General features: G+C 34.6%; 2 protein-coding genes across 4 annotated transcripts in view; both read left to right on the top strand.

The window, feature by feature from the left end:
* The window catches only part of SYCP1 (synaptonemal complex protein 1), a 22,789-nt gene extending 10,407 nt beyond the window's left edge, over positions 1-12,382 (top strand). For 2 of the 3 annotated variants that reach the window (XM_021377333.1, XM_021377334.1), the window contains 18 exons: positions 1,384-1,445; positions 2,575-2,679; positions 3,634-3,737; positions 4,255-4,372; positions 4,600-4,670; positions 4,886-4,967; positions 5,575-5,637; positions 5,893-5,955; positions 6,713-6,775; positions 7,595-7,711; positions 8,284-8,394; positions 9,150-9,242; positions 10,065-10,139; positions 10,550-10,612; positions 10,763-10,942; positions 11,385-11,522; positions 11,840-11,926; positions 12,013-12,382. In XM_021377333.1, coding sequence (XP_021233008.1) covers positions 1,384-1,445; positions 2,575-2,679; positions 3,634-3,737; positions 4,255-4,372; positions 4,600-4,670; positions 4,886-4,967; positions 5,575-5,637; positions 5,893-5,955; positions 6,713-6,775; positions 7,595-7,711; positions 8,284-8,394; positions 9,150-9,242; positions 10,065-10,139; positions 10,550-10,612; positions 10,763-10,942; positions 11,385-11,522; positions 11,840-11,926; positions 12,013-12,156 — 1,739 coding nt within the window. In that variant the 3' untranslated portion in view covers positions 12,157-12,382. The remainder of the gene's footprint in view (positions 1-1,383; positions 1,446-2,574; positions 2,680-3,633; positions 3,738-4,254; positions 4,373-4,599; positions 4,671-4,885; positions 4,968-5,574; positions 5,638-5,892; positions 5,956-6,712; positions 6,776-7,594; positions 7,712-8,283; positions 8,395-9,149; positions 9,243-10,064; positions 10,140-10,549; positions 10,613-10,762; positions 10,943-11,384; positions 11,523-11,839; positions 11,927-12,012) is intronic. The other variant, XM_021377335.1, reaches the window with a different exon arrangement.
* TSHB (thyroid stimulating hormone beta) overlaps positions 13,907-15,104 on the top strand; it is a 7,891-nt gene continuing 6,693 nt past the window's right edge. The window contains exon 1 of the mRNA XM_021377338.1: positions 13,907-14,266. The gene's annotated coding sequence lies outside the window, so the exon portion shown is untranslated. The remainder of the gene's footprint in view (positions 14,267-15,104) is intronic.

Here is a 15,104-nt window from a genome sequence, read left to right on the forward strand (position 1 = left end):
CCTTACCTGCCAGGAAAACTTAAGTTTGCTTTACTCTGCGTCCCTTTTCTTTGGTAGTCATTGTAGCTGCCAGTAATCAAACAATGCTGCTGTACAGACCTTCAAGAGTAAGGCCACACATACATAGACACTCCTAGAAGTCATTTTGGTTTCTCACATTATTCCAGTTTAGACTGATAGTGCTCCAAACCAGTTTCAGAGAGACAGCGTTAGACTGCTGAACAACAGATTCCAAGAATGACTTCTGTAGTACATAGCAGAGACAAAACACCTGCGTTAAGCTTTCCTGCAGACTGCTCTCCCCATAGTATGTGGAACTGCACCTACAGTAGTTGCTTCAAATATTACTTTGATGCCCTGTTGTAATGCAATGGAAAGCACAGCATTAACAGCAGAGCAGCAAGGTCCTAGGCTGCAGCAAGCAAGAATGCGCTCATATGCAACAGCCATGGGCACAGAAATAAAGGAAAGAAGCTGCTTACCTTCAGAAAACCTCAGGTATACAGGAATCCCCAGCAAGATACCCACACCTCTACTGCCAACCCTTAAATGAGGTCTAGGAAGGAGTGGATCCTGGCTCCACCCGTTCTGATTACACAGGTGCATTGCATGCACCTGAGCTCCCCTGGGTTGGCCCTGCTTTCCCACCAGGGGCTCCATCACTGTTTCAGGCCATGACAGCATTTCCACTACACCTGTGATTTCTAGTTATGCACTCCTTTGCCCCCAAACCAAGATTGGTACTGTTTGCAAAATGTGCAGCATACGTCTTAACAGTCCTGATACGATAGATGAGAAATATGGTTTCATATATATTGAGGGAATATAAAGATAAATTTGTTCAAAAATTGCTGATAAAGGCCTGTGGAGAACAATGTGAGATGTGACCTGTGATAACAACAGAGCAAAAAATTAGCTTGGTGCTCTGTACTTGCAAAAAAATACCAATAATGTGGATATGCATGTAGAAAAGACATTTCAAAGTTACTAATAAGTGGTTTCTTTTTTCAGCATATCCAGATGTTTTTTCTAGAAAATTGCTGATGCATCAATACATCAAAGCTATTCCTTTATATACATTGTTACAGTCCACACTATAATATTTGAAACCTTGGTTGCGGAGAACATAATAAGCTCTGAATTTTATTTTAGATGGATATATAGCTTTTGTTCAGATGTATACTCACTAACAACTTTCTGATTATACGTATATATAACTCTACATTCAGAGTAAGTGATAGTTTATGTTATCATTTAGCTTTTAGATTTCTGAACTTAACAAGTTTTGATAACTGAGTACTGCAGAAGGATACATTATTTCTATTGTCTGCTGTATATCTAAATTCTTTTCTGTTCAATAACTTTACATTGCATGTGCTGTAGAAGAGATGACTAAACTAAAATGTGACAAAGAAATGCAACTTGAAGAGCTGTCTGAAACACTGGTAAATGTTCATTTTATTAGTCTCATGGCATTTACTTTTTATGTGAAGTCTCTCTTGCCTCATGAGTACCTTACATGACATATAAACACTGTCTAATATGCCTTAATGTTGCTTTCTTATCTGTCTTTCAGACTGTTTTGCTGATTTCTTTGAAGGGCCTGATTCTTTCTTCTGTTTTGCTTGATTTGTTTCTTCTAGTGAAGATTTCTGGTCATTTCCACCTTCATTCTCACCTATTCAAGTACCATTCTCTGTGGACATAAAGATTCCCTATTTTTAGTTATGCTCAGTGCTCACTACTTCCTCACTGTGAACCTTTCTGAAAAATACCTTTCTGAAAAATATGTTTTTTGTGTGTGTGATGAGCATTAGCTCACTCATTGTGAACACCAGGCATTTGATATTTAAGCCTGAAGGATTAATTAGATTTCAACAGTAAATATAATTCCTTGAGTGGCTGGCTTTCTTTATAATAATCCTTTAGAAATTAAGCCTCCTAAAGGCTGGCCTCACTTATTTAAAGGATAACCAAGCTTCTGACACCAACCAGGAAAGGCAGTAGGATTTGTGAAAAGTTTATGTGTAACAAAATGATGGAGCCAATAAGCAATTTCATAGGTTTCATGGGTTTCTTACTTCACAAGTCTATTGCAATTATTTTACTGTTTGAGAGGTATTAATTACGGTGATGTTTCCTCCATGCTTCAGCATTCATTATCTAGGAAGCGTTGCTTATTGTGTTGATACATGTTCGTTTTCAGAGAAAACATTTAAGAGTCTGAGCCTGCTGGAAGGTCTTATGGTTATAACACCATGTATTCTCATGGTGTTCTCATCCTTATAAGGAAGTTTCCTGAGGTAATCAGCTTTGAACTTTGTGAATGCTGCCTAACCTTGACACAGGCTCATTTTCTGTTACAGAAATCTGAGTTATATGAAGTATACTTTTAATGAAGGATTATGTTTGTTACGATCTTGTATTTACTAGTCCCAGAGGAAACTATCTCAGTTAAACTAAGATAATGTGAAACTAGGTTTGCATTTTACCAAATGTGATTTACCAAATATTCCTTATGTACTAGTATGCATTGAATTTTCTAAACTGAGTTTCATCAATGTTCTTAAACAGGGAAAAGCTGAAGAACTTCTAGTGAAGAAGAAAGATCTTGAGGCTACTGTTGAAAATTTGCAGAACAGAGAAAACGAAATGAAAAATATTCTTCACGTTAGAGAGGTCTGAATAAAGGGTGATCGTAAATACTTTATTGTTTTTATATGTGTATATATGTAACATAATAAATGTCATGTAGTTAGGGCAGTGGTCTACCCAGTATAGTATTCTGCTTCTGACAATGACAGCCTGAGTTACTAGGTAGAAGAGGAGCCTGGTTATTAGCTACAGTACATCCTCCATACATTCCTACAGTAACTGTATTGAGGATATTTGAGGGGACATCCCCATCAGTTCCCTTTGTTATCAGTTTATAGACTTCTCCATGTTCACTTGTCTCATCTGTTTTGTCTCTGCTCATGCTATTAGTCTCTACAGCCTTCTGTGATAAGAAATTCCAGAATTTCACTATATGCTACGCTTAAAAACGAAATATATACTGACACACTTTTTCTCTCTCTCCGTGTTCAAATTAACTGCATACCAGTACATATGATTTCACTGTATCACTAGTTATTCAGAAGAATTAATTTTCAAAGCATTTATGTGTTATAAAATTATATACTTTATATGTAAATAATAATTACATTAAAAAGCTTGCCTTCTCCTGTAACAACAACAAATTTCTGAGGGAAGAGTTTCAGTTTGTAGTTCAGAATGCATCCAAAATATGTACTTATCACATAATAGTAGAATTCTGTTATTTTTTTTAAATAAGATGAATTCAAAAGCTTATGATGTTGGAGGAAATATTGACTTTATTTAAATGCCCATGGAAAGGTAATTTTGCCAGTTTGCAGACTACTTAGGCTATAAAATAGAGGACACACTTTCACTCACATCAGAGTTTAATGTCCCACACTACTTCCACATTACATCAGAGTGATGTAAAGATGAAGTCTGTCTTGTTTATGGCTTTGTTTCATCTTAATGCTTTGTGTTGTCAGTTCAATTCTGATAGCTTCCTTGAACTGTAGTTTATTTATGTACACTCAAAATACTGTTTTTCTTCTACAGAAAGAAATGTGCGATCTGAAAGTACAGCTGACTTGTTCAGCTGAAAAGGAACAAAATTATTTGAAACAACTTACAACACTGAATGCAGATCTTGAACGAGAGGCGTATGATCATTTTTGATTTAATCATTTTCAGTGTTATAGAGAAGTTACTTTAATACAGAACAAAATTAGCTATGATTCTTTTCTTATGAAAACTTTTAACTTACTTACACAGACAGCATTACATCCTTTATATACTTAAAACGTACATTTTATGTATTTCTGTGTATTTAATTGTTCTATATCTCTGTCTTAGTTGTTTTAACATAACTAGAGTGTTTTTGAAATCACCGTTAACTGCTTTGAGGTGGATGTTAAACTACATTCTTGTGAACTGTTATATTTATACAACTGACTTTTTTTCATTCATCCTCCTACTGCCTTTTCTTGTCACTGTGGCTCTATATTAAATTTGTTGCAAAGATTGCAAGATTCAGGCCTGGACTTTTTCAGTGTGAAGTAACATTTTATAAGGGATACATTTAAATAAATAAATTTAAATAAAATTTAAATAAAAATATTTAAAAAGAAATTTCAAAGTACACATTCTTATTTCTCTTGACCGTTTATTCTAAATTAGACTAAAGAATGAGCAACTAACAGTGAATATCAATACACTGTTATTAGAAAAAGAACAAATGGCGCAAGAGAAAAGTGATATGGCTACAGAACTCAAGAAACTGCAAGAAAGTCATGAGGTGAGTTGTAAACTTCCATCTGTTTTTAAAGGACAGGGTTATATTTTTAAAAAAATCATTTAGTAAACTACAATATGATATATTTCTGCAGAGTATCTGAATTGTTTTTTTTTTTTCTTTAAAATACAATATGAGTGCAGTTACCCTTGTGAATATGGCAGGTCACCATACTGATTAAGATGTCACTTTGAATTTTACTTATTTTGTTTACGTGGGTATTTTTTTAGGATCAAAGGGAAAAAGAAGAAAATATAAAGCAGTTAGTAGAACACCTGGAAGAAGCAAATGGTCAACTCAGGCAAGTAAAAGTAAATATCAGCCTACAATATAATTAAAGGAAGTAGGTTTGTTTCCTTTGTGGTTAATCTAAATGTTGTGTTCATATGCTGCTTTCTATGATATATGAATGTCTCTTTTTTGGAAATAAATCATGGATAAATAGTAAATAAGCTGTATTGAAAAAGTAATATTCTTAAATACACATTTACTAATATTTGTTAATTTGGCATTTAGAAATGAACTGGAGTCTTTGAGAGAGAAGATGGCAAAGAGAGGCGAAGAGGTTAAAAGCAAACTGGATGAAAGTGAAGAAAATGTAACATGGTTTCTCATTTGAAATATAACATTACCTGTAGGATGTAATCTAGATGTTTTTTTTTTTCCCTTTTCTGCAAAGCCCTACCTAGGGATGTTCTCTCTTAAAGAGGTTTTCTTTCAGTGCTGCTACCAGTTGAGTCAGGATATGTATATATCCTGAGCCCTAACACTTTCAAAGACAAGCACCTTCACTGGGATGTCCAGATTTGTCAAATTTTAGGCAAATTTAGAACCTCATTTTATTTATTATTTTCATATACTCAGAAAGTAATATGAGTTTCAGACTGAATGTGCTTAAGTGTTTTTGCTTTCTTACTGTATTCTCAAAGCACACCTGCTTTTTTTTAACATCACAACATATTTCAAAATTTTATCATAAAATTCAAAGAATGGATTTAGGACGTGGGATGGTTTCTTTGTTTGTTGGTTTTTTTTTTTAAATAAATACAAAACAGGGAATCAGCTTAATTCTTCTTTTTGAGGAAACTGCTTTGAAATTTTAACACAGTATTTAGTAGCAATTGTGCAATTACATATTTTTTCTTTTTAAAGAATGTATAAAAGTTCTGATAATGTTTTGACTAGATTTACAAATATAATTCCAGACTAAGAGTATTGAAAATGAAATTTTGAAAAAGGAAAGACAGTTGAAGATGCTAGAAAATAAGGTAAGTAGATGAGTTTTTCTCATGAGGACCTGGTTAGGTGTTATTAAATTTCATGATATTGGGCTAGAAAAAATCTTGTGGCACTTTGTGGTAAAAACTCCAACCATTGTAACATGTTTCATTCTCATGGCATTTGTTTCATTCTCATTGGAATTAATCAAATCTTTTCAAATGCATGTTTTAGAACTTTCACAGTAGTGTCTAAGTCACTGAGTCTTTTTTAACCATTACTTAATGTTTGAAATATCTCTTTAGTTGAATAATATGAAGAAGCAGGTGGAAAATAAGACAAAGTGCATTGAAGAGTTGCAACAGGAGGTAAGTACATTTTTTTAGAAGTACTGAATACAAAAAACGTGGTATTTTGAGGTTACTCTTCAGCAATCCTAGTCTGGTGTGATTTCTTTAGGCGTAGCTGTGTAATTGATAACATTTCCTTCCTTATCTTTCCTCTGTGAGAATTAAAGAGTCACCTTTGGAATTACTTTATTTGTAAAATCATTCTTACTTTTGCAAAATGCAATTACAGTGAAAATATCTCTAATTAACTTTTATTATTTTCATTTAGCATGCGATATCGTTGATCTATGGGATCATACTTGATCTATCTCATTAGAAAAGAATTATACATTTGGAGAAATTGTCAATAACTGTACTATAAAAACATCCAAGTTTGTATTTCTTTTTATGACATCTGCACGTTTTTTATTAGCAGTATTTGCCCAGGATAAAATTCTTGATCCACTTGCTTCGAATCAATAGATCATTAGATCTGTTGTTTCTTAATAGCATAACACGGGAGTATGTTTGTTTGTATATAAGCTACATTGAACAAAAGCTGGAGACACTCTGTGTCTTAGTTTTTGTTCCTTAGTCTACACCCTCTTTCCTTTTCTCTGATTGTTAAAGTAGTTTAACACTTTCATTTGGAGATTTGTTCTGGAATCTGTAGTGGAAACAAGAAGAGAGTTATTTGCTTGCTGAAAGCTGGAATTTTGGGATTCTGACTTACTGTATGAGGTTAAAACTTTTCATAGCCCTATTAACTTTTATAGTTATTATTTTACTTCAACAGAATAAGGTACTGAAAAAGAAAATGACTGCAGAGAGCAAGAAAACAAGTAGTTATGAAGGGAAGGTAAGTTTAATTCATGTCAGATGTATGGTAATGTTAAAACACAAAAACCGAATTTCTGAAGTCTCTGAATAATTATTGATAAAACACGTTAAGCACACTCTTCTTTGCTTTACGGATCTAGGATATAGATTCTACAGGGATAAATAAGCCCATGATTTTTGGAAGGTGCTTCAATTTTCAGTCATTGGATATAGGGCTTTCAGATATTTGTAAGAAACATCACTTATCAAGGAATTATGATCCTAATAAATTCCTTTCCTTTTTTGCTGATAGAATACTGAACATTACTCAGTAATGCCACGCTACTGGGCAACATGATCTAGTGGGTGACAACCAGCCCACAGCTGGGGGTTGGAACTGGATGGCCTTTAAAGTCCCTTCCAATCCCAGCTGTTCTAGGAGTCTATGATTGTACGACTGATTATGCTTCGTTTTCTTACCTTGCATTCCATGCCAAGGAAATTAAAGGATCTTTTGTATAAAAGGCAGGATAGTGTCAGATTGCTACAGGGTTGTTCCTCTATACTGTAATGATTCTTTGTCATTTGCTAGCTCCAGTTTTAGGACTGCTCTGTTGACTGGGATGGACAGAACTGCAGTGGGCTGTCTTCCCTGTCGTGCTGTAGTTTCTACAAGTATTTTCTAACTCTCTTCAGGCCAAAGTTCAATTCTTTAAGATAAAAACTGAACATTAAATAGGAAGTAGTATAGTCACATACCTGAAAAGTACAGTGGCTCTATTTACATCAGATGTAAAAAAACCAAAAAATTGGCATATTTATTCTTGAACAAATAACTATATTTCTGCACTCTCTAAAGGTGAATAAGTTACAGTTAGAGATGGAAAATATGAACAAGCAACATCAGGCAACAGTTGACATTTATCAAAAAGAAATCGAAGCAAAAGGAGTAACTGAAAAGAACTTAGTTGAAGAGGTGAGAGTTGTTAATTTTTTCTGCAACTTTTAATTAGTTTTTGATGTAAGATCAATGCTTGATATATTTTATGAAGCCATATCCATGAGATTCCTTGCACTTACAGAGTAGTCTTTTAAACATAAATGGTACTTCTTGTGTATGCCTGTGAACAAAGCTTTAGAACACTAAATCCTTTAATCTGCACTCTTTACATGTTTTTAAAAATAAGAACCTAGTTTAAAAAAATCTTTTTGTCAAGATGTTGCTCACAGATGTTCTATTCTTGGTATAAACACAGAATAAGCAAATAGGTTAATAATGTTTCTCATATTTATGTTTTCCTGCCCACACTTTTTTGTTCAGAATATAGAAGAAATGTTACACGAGTGTTTGGAATCGCGTTGTGGTTCAAAATGACACTTGTCCGCCACGGAAGAATGGATGTATTTTTAATCTATGTTTTATTTTCCTATTTTAACAAAGTGTATAGAAGATGCGGGATTTGAAAAGGATCTTCCAAGCAGATGAAGACTTCACTAAATGAGACTGTATATAGATTGCATTAATTAAACAAACCTTGTTACTAACAGGTAGAAAAAATGAGGTTACTTGCTGATGAAGCAACAATAGCACAGAGAGAAACTGATCTCCGATGTCAACACAAGATAACTGAAATGATGGCACTTATGGAAAAGCACAAGGTAAGCTTCCTAATATGGAATATTATGATAAATAAAAACCTTTCAAAACCAGAATGTACAAGTTAGAAAGTGAAACTTTGTAAGATACCCGAGTCTAGGATCACGAGGTTTAAACACCTTTTTCATCTTCTAAAAACAAATTCACCTTCACATTTTGAAAACGTGTCTACAGGCAGATAAATTCAATTTCTGTAAGCTGCAGAGAATCTTAACATGATGTGGACCATTAGCAGGTTTGAACTCCCAGTAGAAACGGAGATGTGATGGTGGTAGTGGATTTTTGAAAGAGTCCTGTGGGCTGCTTTTTTTTTTTTTCCACGGCATTCAAAGTTTGTGCTTTGTAGTCCTAATGTAATCTTTTTCAATATTTTCAGTATTTTTCTTTTTTTTTTTTTTTAAATGAGGAGACTGTTTAGTGATCTTCAGCATTTTAACTTAGCACGTTTGACTTGACATTTTTATTACTCTGTTTGCAATATATTTAGCAGATTACATTAATGAAAATAATGCATCTAGCTTTTATGTGCTGGAGCTCAAACCTCTGTGTAGAGATAAAGCACTCTCTGTTGCCCCACAGAACAACAGATAATACTGCTTGGGAAGTTTCTGTTGTACTGTTTCTGCAGAAGTGTCAGTGTTCATAGTGCTTTCTGAAGCTTCAGAAGAGATTTATTTCAAAAAATGAGTAATATCTTTAAGACTAGATAGATCTGTCACATTTGGCCCAATAGCTTTTCTTTTTTGTTTTAATACAGCGTGAATATGATAAAATGGTTGAAGAAAAAGATACAGAGTTAAAACTATATAAGATAAAAGAGCAAGAGCACTCATCGTTGAAAAGGGCTTTGGTAAGGCATACTCATCAGTGCTGGATAATGAAATGGAAGGGCTGCTTTCCTAAAAGGGTAATGCTTGGTTGTCCAACCTTTTGGTTGGCCTGGGCCACGCTGAGAAAAGAGGGGTTGTTTTGGGCCAGTGTAATGCTTCTCAATTAAAGTACCTCTGCTTTTCTGTCTACTTTTCTCAAAAACGCATCGTGTTCTAACCTCACTGTCTGCTTAAGAAATTTCACTATTAGTTTTTTTTTTTTTTTCCCTTCTCAAAAATATTTAAAATTCTTACCTTGAATGGTTCTGAACAGTAACTATTTCTTAGTAGTATTTGACCTCTTTTTTAAACAAGCTTGAACAACATTTCAAGTGTAGAGTTGCATCACTTTTTTTTCCCTTTTTCTTTCTGGGAAGCTTCGCTTTGAGAAATGTTCTGAGAGCAAGCATTTCCTCAAGACTTCCATAAACGTGTGGTTCTGTAACACCTACTTAAAATGTAGAATTTTTCTGACATTTCCTTTCATAGGATATTTCTTTGCTTTTATTGAAGCTGTGACTCAAGTCAACATATTTTTTTAATCTTTTAAATTTATTCTTAGATAATTAAAAGTCAACTGTATCTGTATTCATCTGTTATTCTACTGCAACAATCATCTCAAAAAGTGAATTATAGATACCTTTCACACCACACTAACTTTATGGATAAACTAGCTGTATTTGAGCAAATTGAATTTTCTTTGTTTATACTGAATATCACTATGAATTAATGTGTCTTTTAGACTGTTTTCTTTTTTCCAGGTTAAGCATAGCTAACTGTTTCCATTATCTAATTGGTTTTAGGAAAATGAACTATCATGTTTGAAAAGTGAACTGTCATCCCTTAAGGAACAGCTTAAAGCAGAAATTGAAAACAAGGTATTTCTTTTTTTTTTTTTTTAATGTAGCAGTATGGGTGACATGCTTGGCCTGGTCATGTGTGCTGTAACAATGACAACTATGAAATGAGTTTCTGATTCTAGATCTTGCTGTCTTGAAATCAGAGCTTAATGCTCTCTGAAGTCATTATGCCTTTGGGTGGTAGTGAATGTTTTTCATGACTCCTGAGTACGTGTGAGGGGAGCACAGAGGGATTAAAAACCTTAAGAAGAGCTGTCCATCAGAGATGGGAACAGTGGTGTAAGAAACACCAGGAATAGAAGTTGTGTCGTTCGAATGCAATTGGACTAAACATGGATCAGATATTTCTGTGAACTTCTGTAATAACACCAGCAAGTTTTTAATAGCTAAATATAAATAAAATACTTATTACCTAACTCACTTTTTAGGAGTATCTTGCAAAACAACTCTCCCAAAATATGGCTCCTGAAGCTGAAAAGAAGGACAAGGTAGTTGTAACTTTATCATTAAATAAGTTTACTATTTGGTGATATGTATACAAGGAATCTAATTGAAGTTAAATAATATAAAGTTAAATAAGATAAATAATATACTCTGGACAAAAGGCACTGAAATGTCTTCCAACCTTTTTTTAATTCTAGAAAATACAAACTCATTTTTCTGAGACTCCTAAACCTCATGTAGATCCAGACTCTGCATCTATTCATGTAAAAAAAATACTGTCTCAGAATGATATTCCTATAAAAGCAAACATGATGGAAAGTAAAAAACCATCTCCTCCAGCATTTGCAGAGAGCCCCTTGGTCAGACGATCGTTAAAGGTTTGTAAATCATAATAATGAATTGTTCTTATTTTTCTGACTGTGTTTTTTCCTTCTGTTTAACTTCCAGTGAAAGACCCACTGAAGTAAAATCAGTCTTGTTCCTGATGCCACTCACTATCAATGTCTTTCTGAAAGCTTTTTCCTTCAGGATTGTTTGTTTGCATTTTCATGAAAGTTGGTTATAGTCTGTCTATGTTGACTACAGTTCAAATTGACAACTGAATTTCTGCAGATAAGCTTAAAAAGATTAGCTATAGTGTGCCATAAAGCTCGGTTCTTCTGCAGCTGCTGCTATTTTTCTTTTTTTTTCTTTGTTTCATGTTTTGAATGGAAAGACAATCATTCCTCGATACATAGTCTGTAAACCGGGTTACAACTATGGTGATGGATTCCATGATTACCACTGAAAATGTAATTCTAAATGCTGTCTTTTTCCCAGACATATATTGTAAAGACTCCTCCGGTATATAAAATGCAAAGTGAAAGCACAGGTCTGATTTCAGAACAGAGGAAAAAGCAAAAAGTGCTTCTGCAGCTGGATGCTCAATCGGATAGCTCTGAACATAGCGACCTCCTGGTAAAACTCAGAACAAATAGCATGGTTCTTTATGCATACTGCTATATCTGAGGATGTAAAAAGGCATGTGGGCTTCTGTATGCACGACAATTCATATTTTTATTTAATTGGCTCTTTCTGGAATTTTATTTATAAATAATTAGTAACTTTATGACAAACAATCCCAATCTTATAATGAATTTTTAGATTGTTTTTGTGGAACTGTTGAAGTTCCGTAGTGATGCCTTAACGTTCTTTTTCATACTCATTCCTAAGGGGGAAGAAAAGAGATTTTTGAATGTAACATTATAAAGTAACTTTTTTATTTTTAATTTAAGAGCCTTGTTTCAGAGGAAGACGTATTTAAAAAATTATACAAAGATTATCCCCAAGCTTCACAATTATATGCAGTGACACCAAAAAAGGTACGTTCCCTTTTATTCAGATCAAAATGAAGAGTAGATCACGTTTGTTTTAGAAACGAATGGATGGGTTTGTTTTTCCTTCTTAGAAACCAACTACAACAAGCCTGAATGCTCCAGGCTCTGCACTAAAACTTGCAACCATGAGAAAAGTGAGAGAGACTGGATGGACTGCAGTTTCCAAAATGGACAGGAAGAGAAAAATTAAAGAAGCTGAAAAACTCTTTACTTAAAAACAATGAGCAGTGCCCTAGCGTTATTTGATTGGTACAGCTGCAGTATTCTTTGAGCATTAGTACGTTGTTGCATTTTTCTGCCATATTCGGTATGTTTAATACATGAATTTCCTCGATACAGATAGTCCTAATATAACTACAATCTGCAGAGCATTTTCAGCGTTTTATTCATGCTATAAAAAGTCTGGAGATATTTTAATACTGAAATGAGAATAATTTCAAAGAAAGCTGTTTCCAAAAAAAAAGAAAAAAAACATCTGTTACTAGAAATACTCTTCAAAGAAATTCAGTTTTGTTCTTTTAAATTTGCTCTCTTTCTTAATACCCATTTCAGAATATTACATTATTTAGTAAATGAAATGCTAAAGTTGCTAATGTGCAGCATTTTTACCCAAAGTTCTCTTGCATTTTCTTCTTTTTAGAGTGTTTTGTTGCCAGTAGCTACTAATTCATACGTTAGAATCATTTTGAAACTTCCAAAATTCTGTTTTCAATATAATTATGAAGGTTTAAGAAGATCTCTGCATCATTAGGATGAAATTATTTACGCGTATTTTAAGATTGTAACCACAGTGTCAAGATGTCATTAAACTGTTAATCTTGAAACGTACAGTGTGGGACTGGATATTGTTGCTTTATTTGTTAGAGCACAGATAAATCACTGGGCAGCTTTCCTAAGAACTAACAGCTTCTGCTAGGTAAGCACAGAATAATATCTATTTCTGCACGAATCCCTAATTAATCTTTGCTTCACAACTATAAAAAAATAAATCCTGCTTCAGAGCCTAAGAATAAGAAGACATCTTAAAAATACAAAAATTGCTGGAGTGGGTAACAAAGCTTGTATTTCATTCTTTTTGTGCAGCTGAAAGCGCAGAAAGTGCAAAAGAGAATGCAGAAAATCCAAACAAATCTTAAGGAAGTTGCACTTTCGAGACTCACTGACAACTGAATTTCTAAACCAAAAGGATTAAAGAAAATTTATAAAGATGTTAAAGGACTCTAACAAAAACAAAGTGACACATTAATGTCATCACTGACTTCCTCGAACCTTTTCTGTCCCTATCTATTAAGTATTTTATTTTGTTAAGAGGAGAAGCAGAAACATAAAGCAGTGCTCACACTGAGCATGTGTAACTTAAATTTTAATCTGAAAAAAAAGAAAAGTGTTCTTGCAAGTGTCAAGTCTCCATACGGAGATTTGGATTACCTACTGCCTGCCTCCTGGATTGCCAGTCAAATCAGGAGAGCACTGCAACCACGACAAACTGACAGCTGTCTGTGCTGTTGTTTTTTAGTTTTGTCCTGCGTGTAGATATTGTTTATCTCAGATAACAGGAACTGACATATCTAGTGCTCCCCAATGAGACATAACCAAAGCAGTCTATCCTGCAAGCCACAACAACTAATAGGACTATGAAGCATTTTAAGACGATAAGAGGAAATAGTTGTCATATCACATGCAAAGAAGAGAGATGCCCTTTTAATCTGCGCTTGACAGGAAATGCTGCAGCTAATCCTAGGAAAGAAAGAAGAGAACGGTCATCTGCAAATCTACTCATTTAAAAGATAAGAGCTACACTTGAAGCCAGTACAGAGAGACTGGCAATAGACAGACTAGCTCTGAAAATTCAACAGCCACAGCCTGTTTAAATGCAAAACCTGATGGCAAAAAAAATGATGGCAGCATATTAAGGAGGTTTGCAACAGGGTAGGATTGGAAATAATTCCTGTACCAGAATACTAGTCTTTTAGAAATCTGATTGGTTTTGTCTTCTGTTGTTTTATTTGTAATCAGCATAGCTTCTGACTTTCTGTTGTCTGGTAGGATGGACATGTTTCAGTTCTAATGTCAGCAGTACTATATGCCTATCTGCAGTGGAATTAAGACTAGCTCATTCTGCACTATATGCTAACCTGCTCATAAGATTGTAAAGTTTTCATGTGTTGTACTACTAACAGGACTAGGAATGATTTATGGTAACTTATCTTCATTGTTCCTACTTTTACTTTAGGCACTGGTCGGTGACAGAGAATCCTGTTACCTTTTCACACACAAGCTTCTGCCATGCGCTGAGTTTCTCTGGCTCATTGTAGACATCCCTAGGTAACAAAGACAAGAACTTGATGCTTCCTTAATTCCTTTTACAGAGATCATTTCCAGCACTTCTTACAGAACATCAGCATAGTGTCTTTCACTTAATGAAAGTGTAAAATAAGTGATGACTGACTGAAGAGAATGGTTTAGTTAAGAGAAAGGTTAAAGATAAATAATTTAAAGCATAACTGGCTGTTCCAGAACACAGCTACAAAGCTGATGGCTGTAAAAGCACATCAAAACTTTGCATCTCTGAATAGTCCGCAGGTCAGCAGGGGGGCAACCAAAGAAATGGATCCATAAGCATCAGATACTGAGCTATGAGTTTTAGCAACCTGTAGGAAGGCAGCTTTGTGCGCTCACAGGTTATCACACACTGCTTTGCTGTGCTGCCACATTGTCCAGCTGTTCCCAGAAAGTACCAAGGTCTCATCCACAGCAAACGTTTGGACAAGTCAGTAGTGACAGTAGTCTATGCACCGTCACATCAGGACAATTTGGGAAAAGTTCTTCTACCAGCTTAGCAGATTGTGTAAATTGCTGAAGAAACAGGACCACGTCTGTCCCTCTGGTGATACTCAGTGCGGGCAGGCTAAGGGGATGCCTTAGAAGAGGCACTAAGAAAGAGGTTCTCTCTGTATCCGTATTAGTCTGATTCTAACATGAGTGCAAGGAGCAGTAGTCTCATTAGTCTGAAGGTCCACTCAGACTAATTTACTGCGCTTCTAAACAAAATAATTTCCATTCTTAATACTTGGTCAGATATACCCATTAATGCATGGGTCAGATATCTCCAAAACGCCAAGGCTCCTGAGCTCTATGGAGATTATAATGCAGTGCATTCAGA

The sequence above is a fragment of the Numida meleagris genome, chromosome 25, assembly GCF_002078875.1.
Source record: "Numida meleagris isolate 19003 breed g44 Domestic line chromosome 25, NumMel1.0, whole genome shotgun sequence".
NCBI lineage: Eukaryota > Metazoa > Chordata > Aves > Galliformes > Numididae > Numida > Numida meleagris.